This window comes from Nematolebias whitei, chromosome 11, assembly GCF_014905685.2.
Source record: "Nematolebias whitei isolate Nwh7 chromosome 11, NemWhi1, whole genome shotgun sequence".
Taxonomy (NCBI): Eukaryota; Metazoa; Chordata; class Actinopteri; order Cyprinodontiformes; family Rivulidae; genus Nematolebias; species Nematolebias whitei.
In genome coordinates, this window is record NC_056508.1 from 29,764,631 (window position 1) to 29,781,384 (window position 16,754).

The 16,754-nt window shown below is 40.4% G+C and overlaps 1 protein-coding gene across 1 annotated transcript; it reads left to right on the forward strand.

Moving 5' to 3' along the window:
- Window positions 1–458: 458 nt before the first annotated feature.
- On the forward strand, window positions 459–15,415 carry LOC119417269 (putative helicase mov-10-B.2). The gene is made up of 22 exons (XM_037684480.1): window positions 459–482; window positions 2,048–2,229; window positions 2,524–2,620; window positions 2,709–2,850; window positions 2,930–3,179; window positions 4,911–5,024; window positions 5,101–5,281; window positions 10,017–10,159; window positions 10,265–10,465; window positions 10,688–10,800; window positions 11,063–11,259; window positions 11,421–11,518; window positions 12,391–12,488; window positions 12,585–12,683; window positions 12,766–12,868; window positions 12,966–13,083; window positions 13,976–14,167; window positions 14,606–14,677; window positions 14,756–14,881; window positions 14,965–15,053; window positions 15,151–15,266; window positions 15,354–15,415. Exons 1-22 carry the CDS (start codon window positions 459–461, stop codon window positions 15,413–15,415), a joined length of 2,817 nt encoding a protein of 938 aa, XP_037540408.1.
- Window positions 15,416–16,754: the final 1,339 nt, after the last annotated feature.

A 16,754-nucleotide genomic window follows, 5' to 3' on the forward strand; every position in this document is an offset into this window, starting at 1 on the left:
GGTTTTTGAATCCAGGTCTCAAAAGAGTGGGGATTTTCAGTGGAACCCCCTACGGAGGTGTGCAATTCTCACATGTGCACGACAGGCGGCTGCAGTCAAAAGTTTTTCTGCACTAACAACAGTTATAATAAATGGCAGAGAGCAGAGTGTTTTTGTGCTACTCATCATTTTTCAACACAAACTATGTTTACATGGACAAAAGTAATCAGATTAAACGGCTGTTCGGAATAAAAATGTGTCATGTAAACACCCTGTTCGGAGTATTTTTTTGTTTATTCCATGTGAGCCGAAAGAATTTGTGATCAGAACGAAACGGGTGGTTTACGACGATTCATAACCTGAAAGGTGTCCATGTAAACGCTTAATCTGTGCATTTTTTTCATGATCGTGAAAAACTCATCTGACTGCGCATGTGCGACCTATGTCATTTCCGCCTGTCTAATGCTAATAATATTAGCATGTCGGGGGAGCAAAACAGGGCGGTGAGCGACAACATTTCTAGTAGAAACTTTGAAAGAGCTCAAAATGATCTGTATCACCTGTAGCTCAGTCAGGGAGTGCAGTAATGTCTCCACCGTCATTAAAACCTGTCGTGGGTCCATTTTGGGTGCTCAGCTTTGTTTACGTTCATACCGGAAGTAAGCCGGAAGTAGTACTTCTTCTTCTGTGTTTTTTTTTTAAGGAGAGTTTACCACTCTGTGCATGCCAGTACTTCTGTTCAGAACAAAGCCCGCAGCATGTAAACGCTCGTCATGAACGGATTGTGCCCATGTAAACAATACATTTAGAATATTTAATCTGAAAACATTTCAATCCAGTCAAATAATTTTGCACATGTAAACATAGCTATAGTAGTGGTAAAATGGGGAGTTGTGGCGCAGAGGCTAGAGAAGATGGGGCTGTGATCAGAAGGTTGTCTGTTCGACTCCCGGACCGACAACATCAAAACGTGGGTGGAAAAGGTGAAACACCTACACTGGCCTCCACCCTCATTTGCCCCACTTTGGGCCCTTGAGCAAGGCCCTTAACCTCCACCATCTGCTCCCAAGCATGTCTCTTGAAAATGAGTCCCCATGACTCAGTGAGACTACCTATAAAGGTTAAATAAAAAACAAAAAACAAATAAAGGAGCAAAATCAATAAAATCCAGGGTACAAAGAAACATTAGTTCAGTTTCGTTCCACCTCATGCACGAGAGACAATAAAGTCTCCTTGAACCTTAGGTCAAAAATACTGTTAATTTTAAAGAGACAGTACAGTAGTTCAAAATTTCGTATCTGGCAATCAGACTGACATGGAAACTACAGCGTTTTCGTGTAAACCCTCATTTTTTGTTTACCCCCAACAAACATTGAAAAAACACTAACGTTTCCAGAGGTTGTTCTTGTGTAAACAGGACCATAACCTTAATTTTTCTACCTTGATTACAGAGCATGTATCAGGATATATACAGGTATATGAAACATTTATTGTCAATTTATTAATATTATTTACAATTCATTAATACAACTGGAATTAAACTGTGTTTTATTAGAAATTTAATTCAATTCAGTGTAATTATATAGCGCCAAGTCACAACAGAAGTCATTTCCGGGCACTGAACAGAAACATTCTTATATAAAAATAATAAATTTACATTATTTATTGAGGAGCAGACTGCTTTGAGTTTAACTTGATCGCAGTCGCAGAACTCTCATAATCAATAAAAACCAATATGAATCCAATTTGAAAGAACCATCAGCACACAAATTAGATGGAATAAATGTTGGTAAAATAAAAGGCAGTGGAAAGATGCATGAAGGGATTTTCAGGGAAGGGATAGTGTTTTCCTTCTTTCTCTCTTCTGTTAGGAAGTTTTATCCCCCCCCCCCCATACACCTCAAGAAGCCTACGTTTAACTCTGGTTAGGTTGAAAGCCACTGACCAGTTTCTTGCACATCAGTGTGCTCCTCTGGAGGCACAAAGAGCTGCAGCTCAGTCCTCACATATCATTAAAAAAGAGGATTTTAAACATGTACTTTTACAAAACTGACCTTAACCTGTGCAGGTGAAAGCTCTGTACGTGGATCAGTGGAGCACACCCAGGAACCAAAGGCCACAACCCGTCCTGACTGGACAAGCAAGCCAGGAAATCTTACAGGACCTCCGCTCAGAGGATCAGGCCGAGATGGGAGTCAGAGCCCGGAGAAAACTGGCCAGTCTTCTGATGAGCAGACTGAGGGTGGACAGGTAACCACACAGACTTCTTCACTTTATAACTTAAAGCAAACATGTTCATTTTTTTATTGCCCTCTAAACATAAATCCATAAAAGTTGTTTACATTCAAAAAAAAAAAAAAGGTAAAAACTCCTTTAGTGTGTCTTTGATCATAAGCAGAAACTGACTGAAACCACAGGCTGATGTCCTAAGTCCTTTGTCTTCATGCGTCTCCAACAGATGAATATTTTTGAAAGCATAGAAGCTCATGAGCACTGCTGCCATTAATACAGTGAATTTGAACCTTTGCTCTTTTGCACGCCCAGGAGCCAGCTCATCTCTGATAAACACGGTATCAGCATCACCTCTGATTACCCGTTTGAGAACGGTAAAGTTGCCCTGTGTGTGGAGAACACATATGAGGTATTTATGCTGCGAGTCTGCACCTGCCTCCTGTCACTCATGTCAAAATGAAACTAATTTGTTTTTGTGATGCTTGTTGGCCCAACAGTATAAGATCATACTGCGTGTGGAAAACACTGGAACAAAACCTGTATATTTCACTTACTACACCCCTTTGCACTGGCTCAAATTCCTAAATCTGGTCGATGAACGCAAAGTGACCAAACAGAACCCTTGGCTTCTGCAACCAGGTAATCCAAACGCCACAATTTTACCTTTTATTTAATCCAGCAAGCATTTTTTTAACATCTGTTCTGGTTCTGTTCTCAGGTGACAGTTATGAAGTCCAGGTTAAGTTCTGTTGCAGCATTGTAGGATTTTTCCCGGCCACGTTGGCCTTTGAATTCAAACCGGACTTGCAGGTCTCCACAGCGTTCCACATTGTTCGTTTCATTGAAGCGCAGTGCATCACGTCCTTGGGACTGGAGCTGGCACCCATTGCCCCCTTCAAGCCTCGCTCCCTCCCCGCCTTGACCCCTGAGACCAACAGCAAGATTGTTGATGGGCAGCCTCCCGAGGGGTACGATCATTTTGTGTTCCAATTGGAAATAACAAAGTTGTTGAGTGGTATGGAAAATCAATATTTTTAGGCAATTATTTTATTGCAGAGTCAGTCAACATGGACTCAAGAGATCACATTTTTTAAACTGACAGTTTCCTTTTTTTTTGTCTTAACAACTCAATCAAATGATCAAATCTCACTGCATCAAGAACATCATTCAGTAGCAAATGGAAGAGTAGAGAATATTACTTTGGATGCTTTGAAAAGTGTGAAGAAGATCTCATGAAGACTTGTCAGTTAAAGTCATGAAGAAATCCACACGTTTTTTTCCTCCTCATATCATGGTTAATGTGTCTTTTGAGATAAAGTTTTCAAAACAAAATTTGTGAAAGGCTACTAACTACCGCACTTTTTTATACCTACGCATACATCTGAAGTGACTGAAAATAGGTGAACAAAGGTGACGTCTGTGGATAAGCTGGAGAAGTTTGACAATTTTAATGTACTGGCACATATTTACTCAGTTTTGTTGAGTCGGGTATGCATATAAGTGTGTACAGGTCGTGTTCTTCTTTTCTTGTGCATGTATCTACAGGGCCACTTTTATATTTCCACCTTAACGTCTTCGCCTGAGAGTCAACGCCTCTCTGATTCCACCATATTTGTTTACCTACACAGACTACCGCCAGCCTAATGTCAGTCATTGACCTGACTTGAGCGTACATGTAGTTTTCATCAGGTTCAACCAAGTGTTTGCATTGAGTTTGCATTTCAGCATTTTTTCGGTCCGCACTGGGCGATATGGACCAAAATTAATATATCAATATTTTAAGATGAATGACGAAACACGATATATATCTCTAATTTTTTTTCTTTCTATAAAGTAATAACAAAAATATATTTATGAGTCAAAGCTTCATCCCAGTTGTCACATAGGCACATATAGTAAACAGCTATAACTGGACAAAATAAATGTCTAAAAAATAAACTACGTATATTAGTTAATTTTTTTTAGACCTTTATTTACATGTATTAAATAATAATCCTCTTCAGCTGCACTGCCTTCACGACGTTAGTAAGCGTGTGAACTGCAGCTTCAACTCCGTCTGTTTTCAGCCTCCTTCCTTGAAACAAACCACGGTATAAAACTCATTTAGCCATGCTTTGCCATATGAGAGGAACAGTGAGAGGTGACGCTGTGAAATTAATAAATCAGCAGCATATCATTTTGCTAAAGACACGATCCTTACCTTAGCAAGACAAATTTGAGTAACTTTAATTCTGACTGGATTGACGAGTTAATGGCTAATCTGAGTGTATCCAAGATCAGTTGGATTGCTGCCATCTTAAAACATGTCAATATCAATACATCTTTCAGAGGTCGTGAGAGGAAATGGTGACATTGTAGGTAAAAGCTTTACCTTTCTAATTTGTTGGGAAGTTATACTCCTGACTTGCATTAATGACTATTAATAAAATAAGTTGAAAAGACAAAACTAGATTAAAAAAAATAATAATTCAACCTTTATTTATATAGGTACAGTGAGTCACAAGGACTCATTTGCAAAAGAGACCTGTTTCCAATATCTTGGATTCCCAATATTTCATAATAAAATAACAGTTTAAGTCCATTTAAAAAAAATCAATTTTATTTTATTTTTTCCAATTGACCTGGACTTTTCACAATTTTTATTCATTTTTTTTGTTTTGGAATCTGACAATTGTTTCCGATTTCCTCCCGTTTAACAGACTGTCAGTGATGCATCTGCAGAATGTGGTCCCATTAAAACCATATAAAGTACCGCAGCACATCCACCAGCTCATCAACATACTGAAGAAGTCTACTCCTCTCAAAGATCGAAGGTGAGTTCATCTCCGTTAATAACAATAAGCAAAGATGACTTTTTTTGTAAGCTCTGTCATACGCTCTACTCCGTAGAGGGACTGTGCTAGCGAGCCCCTTGAGTTGGGAGAACTACAAGGAGAAGTTTCAGCTAATGCTGTATCTGGAGGAACTTCAGATGGAGGTGGACATCAAGAGGTACAACATCCCCAATGAAGACACAGAGTTTGCTGTCCTAAAAAGAGACCAGCACAATAAGAAACTTCTTTTTCTTGAGGTAAATATGAAAGTCACACTTCTCACATTTATTCTATTAGGGTTTATTAGCAAATTGAAGAAGTGGAAACATTTAAACACTCTAGAACCCAAATTAGCATCTCTAGCCTCTGGATAAAATACAAGTATTTAGTGGGATCAGGTTGAGAGGCAGTAAATGAGTTTTAAGCACTAATTATTCATCGCTGCTGAAAGGCAAAGGCGAACAGTAAAAATGATGCCCATGTGTGTGACTATTACCAAAATATCTCATCAAGCATTGTATGGATTTTAATGAATCTTTGGAAATAACTCCACAAATGGGTAAATTTTGGAGCCAATTCAATTAAAAAAGGCAGCCCAAGTCAACTGATTAAAAAACACACACAAAACTGGTTATGCTGCAGTTCAGTCAATTAAATTGGGCTAAAATTTAGTGTGGGGTGAGCCTACCGAGTCTTTCACGGCACATCATCTAAGGCAGGGGTGCCCAATATGTCGATCGTGATCTATTGGTTTATCGCAAAGGTAAAATGGGTAGATCACATGGCATAAAAAAAAAAAAAAATAGATGTCGGCCTATCATCCGTCCTCATGAAAAATTTATTAAATTTTTTCTACAGGCAGCCAGTCTGAGGCCCCGTTTACACAACGTGAGTTCATTTACACACGTTTACACGGTCATTTACACAACAACAGCCCTCATTCTCTGAAAGCTCCAGGTTTGCATGGAAACAATGGACGCTGTCATGTAAATCAGGATTTTTTTCCTTGAATCAACATCCAAAAAACTGCGTTTCCCCCTGCCCGTGTAAAGGGGGCTCAGAGTGGAAATTTTTGGGGCAGCCCCCCACGGAGGTGTGAAATACTCAAAAGTGTAAAGTCCCTCATGTGCACTACAGGCGGCTGCAGTCAAAAGTTTTTCTGTGCTAACAATTTATAATAAATGTCAGAGAGCAGTGTTTTTGTGCTACTCACCCATTTTCAGCATGTAGAAGCAAAACTAATAGAATCCAGTTCCAAAGAGAATTTAGTATATTCACCAGTTTGGAGCAACTGTGATCATGCAGACGCTTCATGCACGATGAGGGTTGCCAGATAAATTTAAAATGTCTTATTTACCCCCTCCTTTTCTGTGCACATGTTCAACAAACAACTTACACCTCATCTTAGAATATCTTTACTCAACACATACAACAGTTTAGGTTAAAATACTGTCATTTTAAAGCCACAGTACTATAGTTCATAATTTCTTATCTGGCAACCCGACTGACATGGAAACTATAGCATTTTTGTGTAAACCTGCTCATTTTTTTGTTTAATGCCCCCAATAAACATTGAAAAAACAAACAGCTCCAGATGTTGTTCTCCTGTAGCTCACTTTGACTTGATAATTTTAAAAGTAGCTCGCTTGCTGAAAAAGTGTGGGCACCCCCTGATCTAAGGGCAACACCAGGGCTTAATTTGTAAACCAATCGATGCCAGAACACAGATAGCGGGCGGGCCGGGGTGGGGGCTTTGGTGGGATCTGGGGGGGTCCTCCCCCTGAAAATTTTTAATAGATGTGATTTTCTGCATTTTGGTGTATTTTAACGAGCTGTTAAACATCTACGTTTTCCTACATTTGTAAACACTCGGCTTTTGTCAGCCCCCTCCCCCTACTTTACGGAACCGTCAAGTACTGAGCCCGACTGTCCCGGCTCGTTGTCTGACTCCACATGTGAATCCTCCAGCCGCCTACCTGTGGCTGTGAGCTCCTGCGTGCGTACGACTGCCTGCTCAGCACTTCACTCTTTTAGGGGTGGAGATTTCTTTAAGGGTAGACGTGGAATTGCTTCACTTGAAGAGGCAGATCATATGATGTTGTGTTTAAAATTAGTGTTTATGTAATAATTTTCAGTTTACATATCCAGTATAAGTTTTATTTGTTTAAGGCAGTCATATTTGTCCAAAACTTTGTTATTAGTAAGCCTGAGAGTTACCGGATCCAAGCCGGATCATAAGCAAACAGTTACCGGAAGCACCCTGTCAAAAAAAGAGTGTTCTTTCCCGGCAGGACCCGGCCCTGTGCTACACACTAAAAATCTTTGCTTCAACCTTGAGAATCATCTATTATAACTGTTGGGAACATTTATCAAGGGGGCTAAGAAAGAGGAAGAACTAAGGTATTTATGATGATGGATACAGACAGTTTTATGTCTTGGTTTTGGTCTCTATCGGGTCATGTTTAGAATGACTGACCAGTCAAACGACACATTTCTCTTCCACACTTTGTCTGAAAGAAAATTTATGGAATATTAAGATTCCCAAGACTAAAAGTTTAAACTTTAAAATCAACATTCTAATCATCTACTTCTCAAGAATTATCAATGCCTCAGCATAACAATAAATCATAATTTGTAAAGACTGACGTGGAACCGAATTATAACAACACATAAAGATAAATAAAGAGGGATTGTTACCCATCAAACACATATCAGAGTTCATTAAAGATTTGTTGTTCAGCCTCAGATGCTGGAGGGAGAGAAGAGGTGTATATATATTTATATATACATATACATATACAATGTAACACAACAATGAGCAAAAATACTAATTTGGCTTTCTTGAGTTCTGTGGTTATTCAGAGTTTTGCTCAAAGTTAGCCACTCTGAGAAACTTCATGCAGTCAAGGCCGCTCGTCAGATAAAGGATTTTGTTTTGCGTACAGACTCCTCGTTACCATGGTGACGAGATTAGAAGGCCGTGACTGGCTGGAATTTACTCAAAGTGTTTGTAGTCTGTTTGAGAAAATCAAGAATTCTCATGTTAAGTTCCCAAGACTCTGGAAATCAGGGAAAACCTAGAAAATGGCTTTCCCATTTTCTAGACAGGGAAAACTCTAGAGCAGGGGTGGGCAATTATTTTTTCCATGGGGCCACATGAGAAACAGCAAATATTGTGGAGGGCTGGCACAAATGACTTTTTCATTCAACCTTTATTTAGACAGGTAAATCCCATTGAGCCTCGAGGACTCATTTACAAGAGAGACCTGATTTTAACTTAACTCAATACTGCATAATAATAGTATTTCATTATTAAACGCAGTACATAGCACTGTTTTAACAAGCTGGTAAGAGTATTTGTTATGATTAAGCAACGAAAAAGCGAGGTTTCCTTACAAAAAATGTAATTTATTCAATTAAATTTCCCAGTACAATGGTAAACTGTTAACATTTTTACCATTTGTGACGTTATATTAATGATCATTTTCAGTCACATTCACCCCAAAACTCATTTCGAGTTTTATATACTGCTGGAAAAAGTTCTTAGCTTTGTAAATATATCACAATATTGTCTTTGTACTCCAAATATTATGAAACATCATATAATAATGATCGTCACTGAACTGTGATTTCGAGTCCCGGTTCTTTACGTGCCTACATTTGTAGTCTAAACATCTCATTTGGTGTTTATCAGTTCTTTTTTCTTGTTTAGTGAGAGAAGTTTAGTCTCTGTTGGGCTTTAACGGAAATGTTAAAGTCAGGTTCAAGGTCTGAGGTGGAGATGTGAAGCAAAGCTGACATCATGAGTGAGAGAGGATCTATATCTGGATTTGGTTAACTTCATTTGTTTACATATGCATTTTGTAATTCCCCTTACGGGGGCTGGTCAGAGTCAACCAAAGGGCCGCATGTGGCCCTGGGGCCGTACAATGCCCAGGTCTGCTCTAGAGAAATCAGAACGCTGATCTGCTGATTAAAAGATGATCTGAGATTTTAACATGTACATGTGTTAATGCTGGTATTCTAGTATCACTGAGTCCATGTTCTGCTTCTACAGTGTTCTACACGGATGCTTACAGATTGGCTGTGGTGGTTTTCAGTATCTGATGTTATACAATATATTTAATTACTGTATTAGGAATGACTGCTGCATGCACGTATCACAGTTCAGTTCTGTGTTTTGTGTGATTGAAATATTTCCTGGAATTTCAGGATTTACTCAGGGAAAACTCAGGGAATTTTGTTTTCATGAAATGCTGGGAACCTCATCATGTGAGAGTGGAACAAATGCATCCTGTGATTGTTGGAAAGTTAGTCCTTGTTTGATGATATCAAAAACATAAATCCACACGGTTTGCATCCCGAGACGTTTCGCCCTTCATCCAAAGGACTTCTTCAATCTGAAGAGTTTTGAACCATTTTGGCAAGACTGCCTCAGAGAAGTTGACAGGGCATGCCCCGAAAGCCATCTTTATCACCAGCACACTGTTTTTTCTCCCCACTATGGGAGTGTGCTGTTTGTGGTGGGACTCAGTTTTTTGGTGGCTCCTCAGATTGAAGAAGTTCTTCGGATGAAGGATGAAACATCTCAGCCAAAAAAAAAAAAAACGTCCAGATGACCTGACTGACCACACGATTTATGTTCCTACATAAGTAGGATACAACTCCGTCAGTTTTACAGATATTGAGACAAACTTGTCTGCAGCTGCAGCTAAGTCATTCACAAAACATACTGGTACTATTGAGCATGACAGCAGAACATTATTTGTAAGGTTTCACTAAAACGGCTATATTTGTCTTTTTTTTTTTTTCCAACAAAGGATGATCTCATTCTAAACTGTCACAAAAAGCTGCTGGCCACATGCTTTCCTTGAAGGAACGCTTGGGTTTAAATTGATGTATTTTTATTATCAGTTAATGCTATTTTATTTGGCACCGTGTTCACCTGAGACGTAGTCGCTTTTAGATTTTCACCTTCTTCTTTACCTGCAGGTTCCTGGTGTGTCGGAGAACCGCCCGTCTGTTCTGCGAGGAGACTCGCTGCTGGTGTACCCTGAGGGAGAATCAGAAGTGAAGTACCGCGGCTACGTTTACAGCGTGCAGCAGGACAGCATCAAACTGGGCTTCGCCTCAGAGTAAGATAAAGACACCGTAGTAACAGTAATAAATTAAACATGGTCACGTTTGCTGAAGAAAATGCTGGTGAGTAAAATACAATCCCTGCCTCCGTTTTATTGCAGGTTGCTGGATCGTTATACAAAAGGCACAGAATTCAGCTTTATAGAAGGGATAAAGTTTAACGTGGAGTTCACCATCAACCACCTCACTGTGCGCCTGCAGCACAGAGCAGCTGAGTATGCAGCTTCCTCCAACCTGAGGAGTGTGTTGTTTCCTGATGTAAACCCATCCTCATGTCAGGAACTTGAGCTCCCCAGCCTCAGGTTAGAGCCACCAGAAAACCATCTTCGCGATTATGCCAAAAGTCAGGAGATGTGGTTCTCCAAAAAAATCTTGCATCTAAATCCTAAAAGTGCATTATTATTGATGAATCTGTGACGCAAGATGTTTGGTTGATTCACATTCAGGAAGCAGATGCAAAAAAGAAACGAGATGCTGATTCAGCTCGTAACATATTTTATTTTACTTTTCCTCTTCTTTTTCAGCTTGTTTGATTGGCAGCTGGAGAAGAACCCAGAGCAGTATCAAGCGGTGCAACACATTGTGGCTGGCTCATCCAGACCTGCTCCGTACCTTGTGTTTGGCCCACCTGGAACAGGTACCGTGAGCTCCAGCAAACGGCGCTTTTTAAGAAATGATTTTGTTTTCTGAATTGCTGGGAAAACTAGTTTATTTGTGTCTCTTCCATAGTAAAGGCCAACATTTTTATCTGCTCACTGTTTCGCCGCATGCATGGAAAGCAGAAGTGTTCATGCCCTGGTTTGAATCTGCTTTGCAGCGATGGAGGCTACTGATCTGTCCGCTCTGCGTTCCTTTTAGACTCAAGCAGTCATGTTTATCCTGGTTGTTTCTCTCTTGAGGTAAAACTGTCACTGTGGTGGAGTCCATCAAGCAGATAGAGAAGACCCAGGCCTCCTGCCATATTCTGGCCTGCGCTCCTTCAAACAGCGCCGCTGATCTGCTGTGCACCCAGATTCTGGAGCACGTGGACGAGCATAAAGTGTACCGCATGTACGCCAGCAGCCGGGACCCAAAACTAGTCCCTGATCGCCTACTGGTCAGTGGTCTGTTCCTACATTACAGTCCTTAAAAAGATTACTTTTATAAAGTACGGCCAGCTCACTATCACAGTTACTGTAGTTTTTCTGCCATCTGGTGGACATGAAATATTTAGCCGTTTCTTCATTTTGTTTACATGGACATGGTGCTGCTTCACAGAAATGCTCCAACCTGGTGGGGGATTGTTACGTTTATCCTCGTAAAGAGAAGCTGATGGAGTATAAGATTATGGTCACCACCCTGTTGACTGCTGGAAGGTGAGTGATGCTTTTATTCATCTTTGTGCCACATTATTACTTAATAACCTTGTTTAAAGTTTGTAAATCCAAACGACTAGAGGGGACCTTCACTCATGAAGGTCACTTCACTCGTGCTGCTCAGGGTGGCTGCATGTTGGACTAGATCTGCTGTTTTCATTTGGAGTTATTACTTTTGACAACTTTTAATTCCTCTTTTTTCTGGCTGTAAATCTATTTTTTTCGGATGATTACTTCCGCTGGTATCAGATGCTGTGCAGCTGGAAGGATTTTTACTGAAAACTTTTTATTTTGGGGCATTTGTTATGATGTGTAACCATGGCAACAAGGTGTTTTCTAACGACCAGGAGCAGCTGATTAACATCTCAAAAGCTCAAATACTTCAGCTACAGCCCTAAATCCTAAATGAGTTAAAAAGGAGGTGCTGTGGATGAATTCCCGTCAACCTGCCGGCGGTGCTTGAGTATCTGACCGCAGAGATTCTGGAGCTGGTGAGAAACTTGGCTCATGACAACAGGAGGACTGGGATCATCCGCCGGCACCTTCAGCTGTCTGTCTGTGGTGACAAGGAGCTCGGCAGACTGTTGAGAGGAGTGACCATCGCTCAGGGAGGAATTCTACTGGGCATTTGGGCAGTCCTGCCCAGGAGGACCGAGAGGCCCGCCGGATCTGACAGTAAGCTGGATCCAGGTGGACGGATCGGTATCTGCAGCCAGATTCTTCGGATTCATTGCAGGAGATCCTTCCTGCTCACAGCTATCAGCATCTAACAACTCTTGAATGAAACCAGGATGATGACAACACTTAATTTCTTTTTGTGATTAATAAAGCATTTTTGAATTGAACTGAATGAACTTGTTTTATCTGTGCAGGTTTGTATCAGGAGCCATTCCTGTTGGACATTTCACGCACGTGTTTGTAGACGAGGCTGGACACGCTGTGGAGACGGAGTGTTTAGTCTCATTTGCAGGTAGAGGAAACAAACTGGGTGTTCTGGAATAGCCTTGAACTGCCTTTTTATGTGTTTGTTTTTATTTATTTTTAATTTTTATGTTTTGGCAAACAGGGTTGCTGGATGCAGAATGTGGACAACTCGTTCTGGCTGGAGACCCCAAGCAGCTCGGACCCATTCTCAGATCTCCTTTTGCACTAAAATACGGGATGGGTAAAGATGAGATGCTCTTTGCAAAGCTTTGCTGCACATTTGACATTTTTGCCAACAAGCTAAACGGCTATGCTGTCTTTAGGAGTGTCCTTCTTGGAGCGCTTGATGACCAATTTCTCTCTGTACCACAAGAACGAGGGCGTCTACAACAATCGCTTCGTCACCAAACTGCTGCGCAACTATAGGCAAGCTTTAAGAGCTGGATTTTATGTTACCTTTTCCACACAAACTAGGTGCCTTGATCATTCTGATTTTGGGTGCTTGTTTTTTTTTTTTTTCCAGATCTCATCCTGCCATTCTGAAAATTCCCAATGAGCTCTTCTATGATGGAGAGCTGCAGACTTGTGCAGATGAATATGCACGCAACCTCTACTGTGGATGGGATAAACTTCCAAAGAAGGTATTCATTTTGCTGCCAGCCCACACACGTGCAACGTGCTTCAATAAAAAAATAAATAGAAATCAAAGCAATGAAACTGTCAGTGTCAGAGGAATCTTACCTGATTATTTGGTTTTATAATGAAGCTGCTCAAGAATGGCAAAGCAAGATAACTACGGTAAATCAGTTTTGAATTAAAGGTCTTGCATTTTGTGTGCCGCCTTTCATGACGTCATTTGAAACTAAGGTCATCTGTTAAGGAATGATGGGAGTTGTAGCAGTTCGTGTTAAACGTGTGACGTCATGAGACACTCGACTCAGCGTGTTGTGAATAAGCCTCAGCTACAAACACAACAAATTTTAGCACAATATCTATCAAACTGACCAAGTTGGAGCCATTTTTGTCTTTCTAAGTTAAATTTGCTGTGGCTGCCATCTTGAATTGGGTTGGCTCCAAAAGTTAATCAGTTGTAAATGTTCATCCAATTATTATTTTTGCTTCAAGTTCTAATATTTGTCCCGTAGTTCATGAGGTCATTTGGTAACAGACACACACAACATGAATAAAACTTCTGCTTAACTTTTAATGGTGGGTGATAAATGTCAGTATAGTACAGAAGTATTAAAGATGTTCATACCTTACTTCAAAACCAAATCTAAAGCTAAAGGAACATCACGTTTTACCATAAGTGTCTAAAAACACATGAATTTTTCAGCTTCATCGTATCACGTTTCATTCATTCTGATGCGTAACTGTCTGTAGAAATAAACAGTATTTAGAGGTAAGAGGTAACTTTACACGTTGCCCTGCAGACACTGTGGCGTTGCAGTATACTTCTGAGCAAGTGGTCTCAAAAGGTGCACAGCTGCATCACTGAAAGTACTTTATGGTTTTTATTACATTTTTTTGCAGGACTTCCCAGTGATCTTTCATGGGGTGCCTGGTATTGACAGTCGCGAGGCCAGCAGCCCTTCGTTCTTTAACATTGCAGAAGTGGAAGTGCTGATGGACTATGTGAGAGAACTGCTGACGTCACAAGGCAAGAAGGGCCTGGCTAAAATTTTTCCCAAACATATTGGCATCATCGCCCCCTACAGGAAGCAGGTATGGATTGTTTCCTATGAAAAACGAGTTTATGGACAGTTGTCCCTCGCTACATCGTGGTTCACTTCTTGCGTCTTCACTGTATCATAGTTTTTTAAACCCGTTTTTTTTTTTTTTTAATAATGTGTGTATTTGTACATGCTGTGCTACTGTACATTCATCTCGTCGCCATCATCTTCACTATCGCCAAAGTGTTTAAGGGCACATGAAGTATAAGAGAGTGGGAAAAGTTTATAAAGCCTTAAAATAAATAAATAATAAAATAATTATAACTGCTATTTATGTGGATTTTCACCTGCCGCCTTGGTCTGGAACGTAACCTCCGCGATTGATGAGGGACTAGTGTATTCTCTTTTCAGATTACTTTGATTGGCGCACAAGCAAACACTTTCCTAGCCACGTGTAGATTAAACGGTGCAGCTGTTTTGTCTTGTATAGGTGCAGAAAATTCGAAAGGCCTTGGACAAAGTTGGGAAAGACTTCAAGTTTAAGGACATGAACAGTCTGAAGGCGAGTAAACTGAAACAGAAGGCCATCCATATGGAGGAGCCAGTGTGCATTCAGTGTATATGTGCATGTGTGTGACAGGTTGGTTCAGTGGAGGAGTTTCAAGGCCAGGAGAGAAGAGTAATCTTGGTGTCCACAGTTCGAAGCAGCTCAGATTACATGGAGTATGACAAAAAGTTCAACCTGGGCTTTGTCAAGAATGAGAAAGTAAGAAACAAGCGCACACATACAGAAACACAGACGCTGAATGTCGTTTACACATCATCTGACACATTTTCTGTGTTTTCCAGAGATTTAATGTTGCTGTGACCCGAGCCAAAGCTCTGCTGATTGTGGTGGGAAACCCTGTAGTGCTGAACACAGATCCCACTTGGGCTCAGTAGGTTTTGCACACAAGCTGCCGTTTCTCCTCACCTGCATATAAAAACACTTTAAGACTTCAGTCTATTCAACGGGGTTTTCTTCATAATTTGCAGCTTCATTCAGTACTGCAAAGATGAAAAAGGGTACACTGGCTCTACTCCTCCAGAGGAAGATGATGCAGACATAGTAGCCAGGCTTAGTGCACTCTACATCAGCATCGAAGCTCAAGGTAAAAAAAAAACATTTTGTTTGCTTTCTTTAATGAATTGATCACCTTGTTTTTAAAAAAACTTTTCTTCTTGGTTTTCTTTTTTAGTTGAGACTGCAGAGAGTGCTGTTCAGCAGCAAGTGGACCTAGAGTGGAGGAGCGACATGTGAGCAACACCAGTCTGGGTCATTGCAACTAGAAGGACTGTTGTCAACCGTTAGCCTTAACATTTACTGATGGTAATCTCAGGGGTCATTTACCGTAATTTCAGGACTACTGAGCATACCTGAATATAAGCCACGCCCACTAAATTTAAAAATAATAATAGTGTATGTACAGGCTGCGCTTGTCTATAAGCCACGGGTGTCCACGTTGTAACATGAGATAATTACACAGAATTATGTTTTAATTTTTTTATTAAATATGTCGGTAAAATACACAAATATGTACAGTAAATGTTTTTTTTTCTGAACAGTGCCTGTGACACGGCTGGTTAAAAACAGTAACATGGCTATCTTCATCTTCCTCCTGTACAATGCTTGTGCTGTCCTGCTCCACTGTCAGGATTCACCGGCAGACGAACATGCAGGGGAGTCCCCCCCCCCCCCCCCCAACATGCTCTGTGCATGTGAGGGGGGCACGCACAGGGAGTGGGGATTCCCCTACTCCCTGTTCTCCTCCCCATTTCATTGGTCCACTGTGACCTGTTGGTAATTTCATTGGTCAGATTCCTTTTTTTTTTAACCTTTATACAGGTAGTCTCATACAGGTAGTCTCACTGAGTCACGAGGACCCACCCCAAAAGAGAGACGTGTATTGGGCAGCTATGTGAGCACCCAGGTATGACTAAGATAAATGTTTGGCGGCATGAAGCTCGTTAGCCCATCAAACAAAAAAAAAACATTCCATAAATTAGCCTCAGCGTTGTATGAGCCGCAGTGTTCAAAGTGTTCAGAGTAGCGGCTTATAGTCCAGAAATTACGGTAAAATTTTTTGGCCAAATCATTTCCATTTTTTTAAAGTCAAATTATTCTTGATGAAATTAATCATAATTCAGGGAAATAAGTGCCTGATATTTCTGGACTGCTTATGAATTTAATGTTTTTATTGTGATTTTATTTTCATTGTTATGCTGATGATTGTCAGATTTATCTGCCCTTAAAACCAAATAGTTCATGCACAATTCACCCTCTTAAAATGTCTTGATGGCATTAAGGCATGGATGGCTTCAAACTTGTTAAGTTTCAACGATCAGAAAACTGAAGTCTTTGTCTTTAGCCCTAGCTCTACCTCTGTTCCCGTTAACCTGACTCTTCAGCCTTATCTTAAGCAGTCTGTTACAAACCTCAGGATGGTTTTAGACTCTGATTTTAAAAAAAGTTTAGTAAACACATTAACTGTTCTACATACAAAGCTTCTTCCAGTTAAGGCAGATAGCCAAGCTTAAAACTGTGTTGACCTGATCTGACCTTGAAAAATTAGCCCATGCATTTGTTACAACTCGGCTGG

Bases quoted from the DNA above. Each gene is read 5' to 3' on its own strand.
- LOC119417269 (XM_037684480.1), top strand. From the start codon at position 459: ATGTCGGGGGAGCAAAACAGGGCG. The intron at 10,466-10,687 runs GTTAGAGCCACC...CTTCTTTTTCAG, and splicing joins CTTGAGCTCCCCAGCCTCAG to CTTGTTTGATTGGCAGCTGG. The intron at 13,084-13,975 runs GTATTCATTTTG...ATTTTTTTGCAG, and splicing joins GGGATAAACTTCCAAAGAAG to GACTTCCCAGTGATCTTTCA.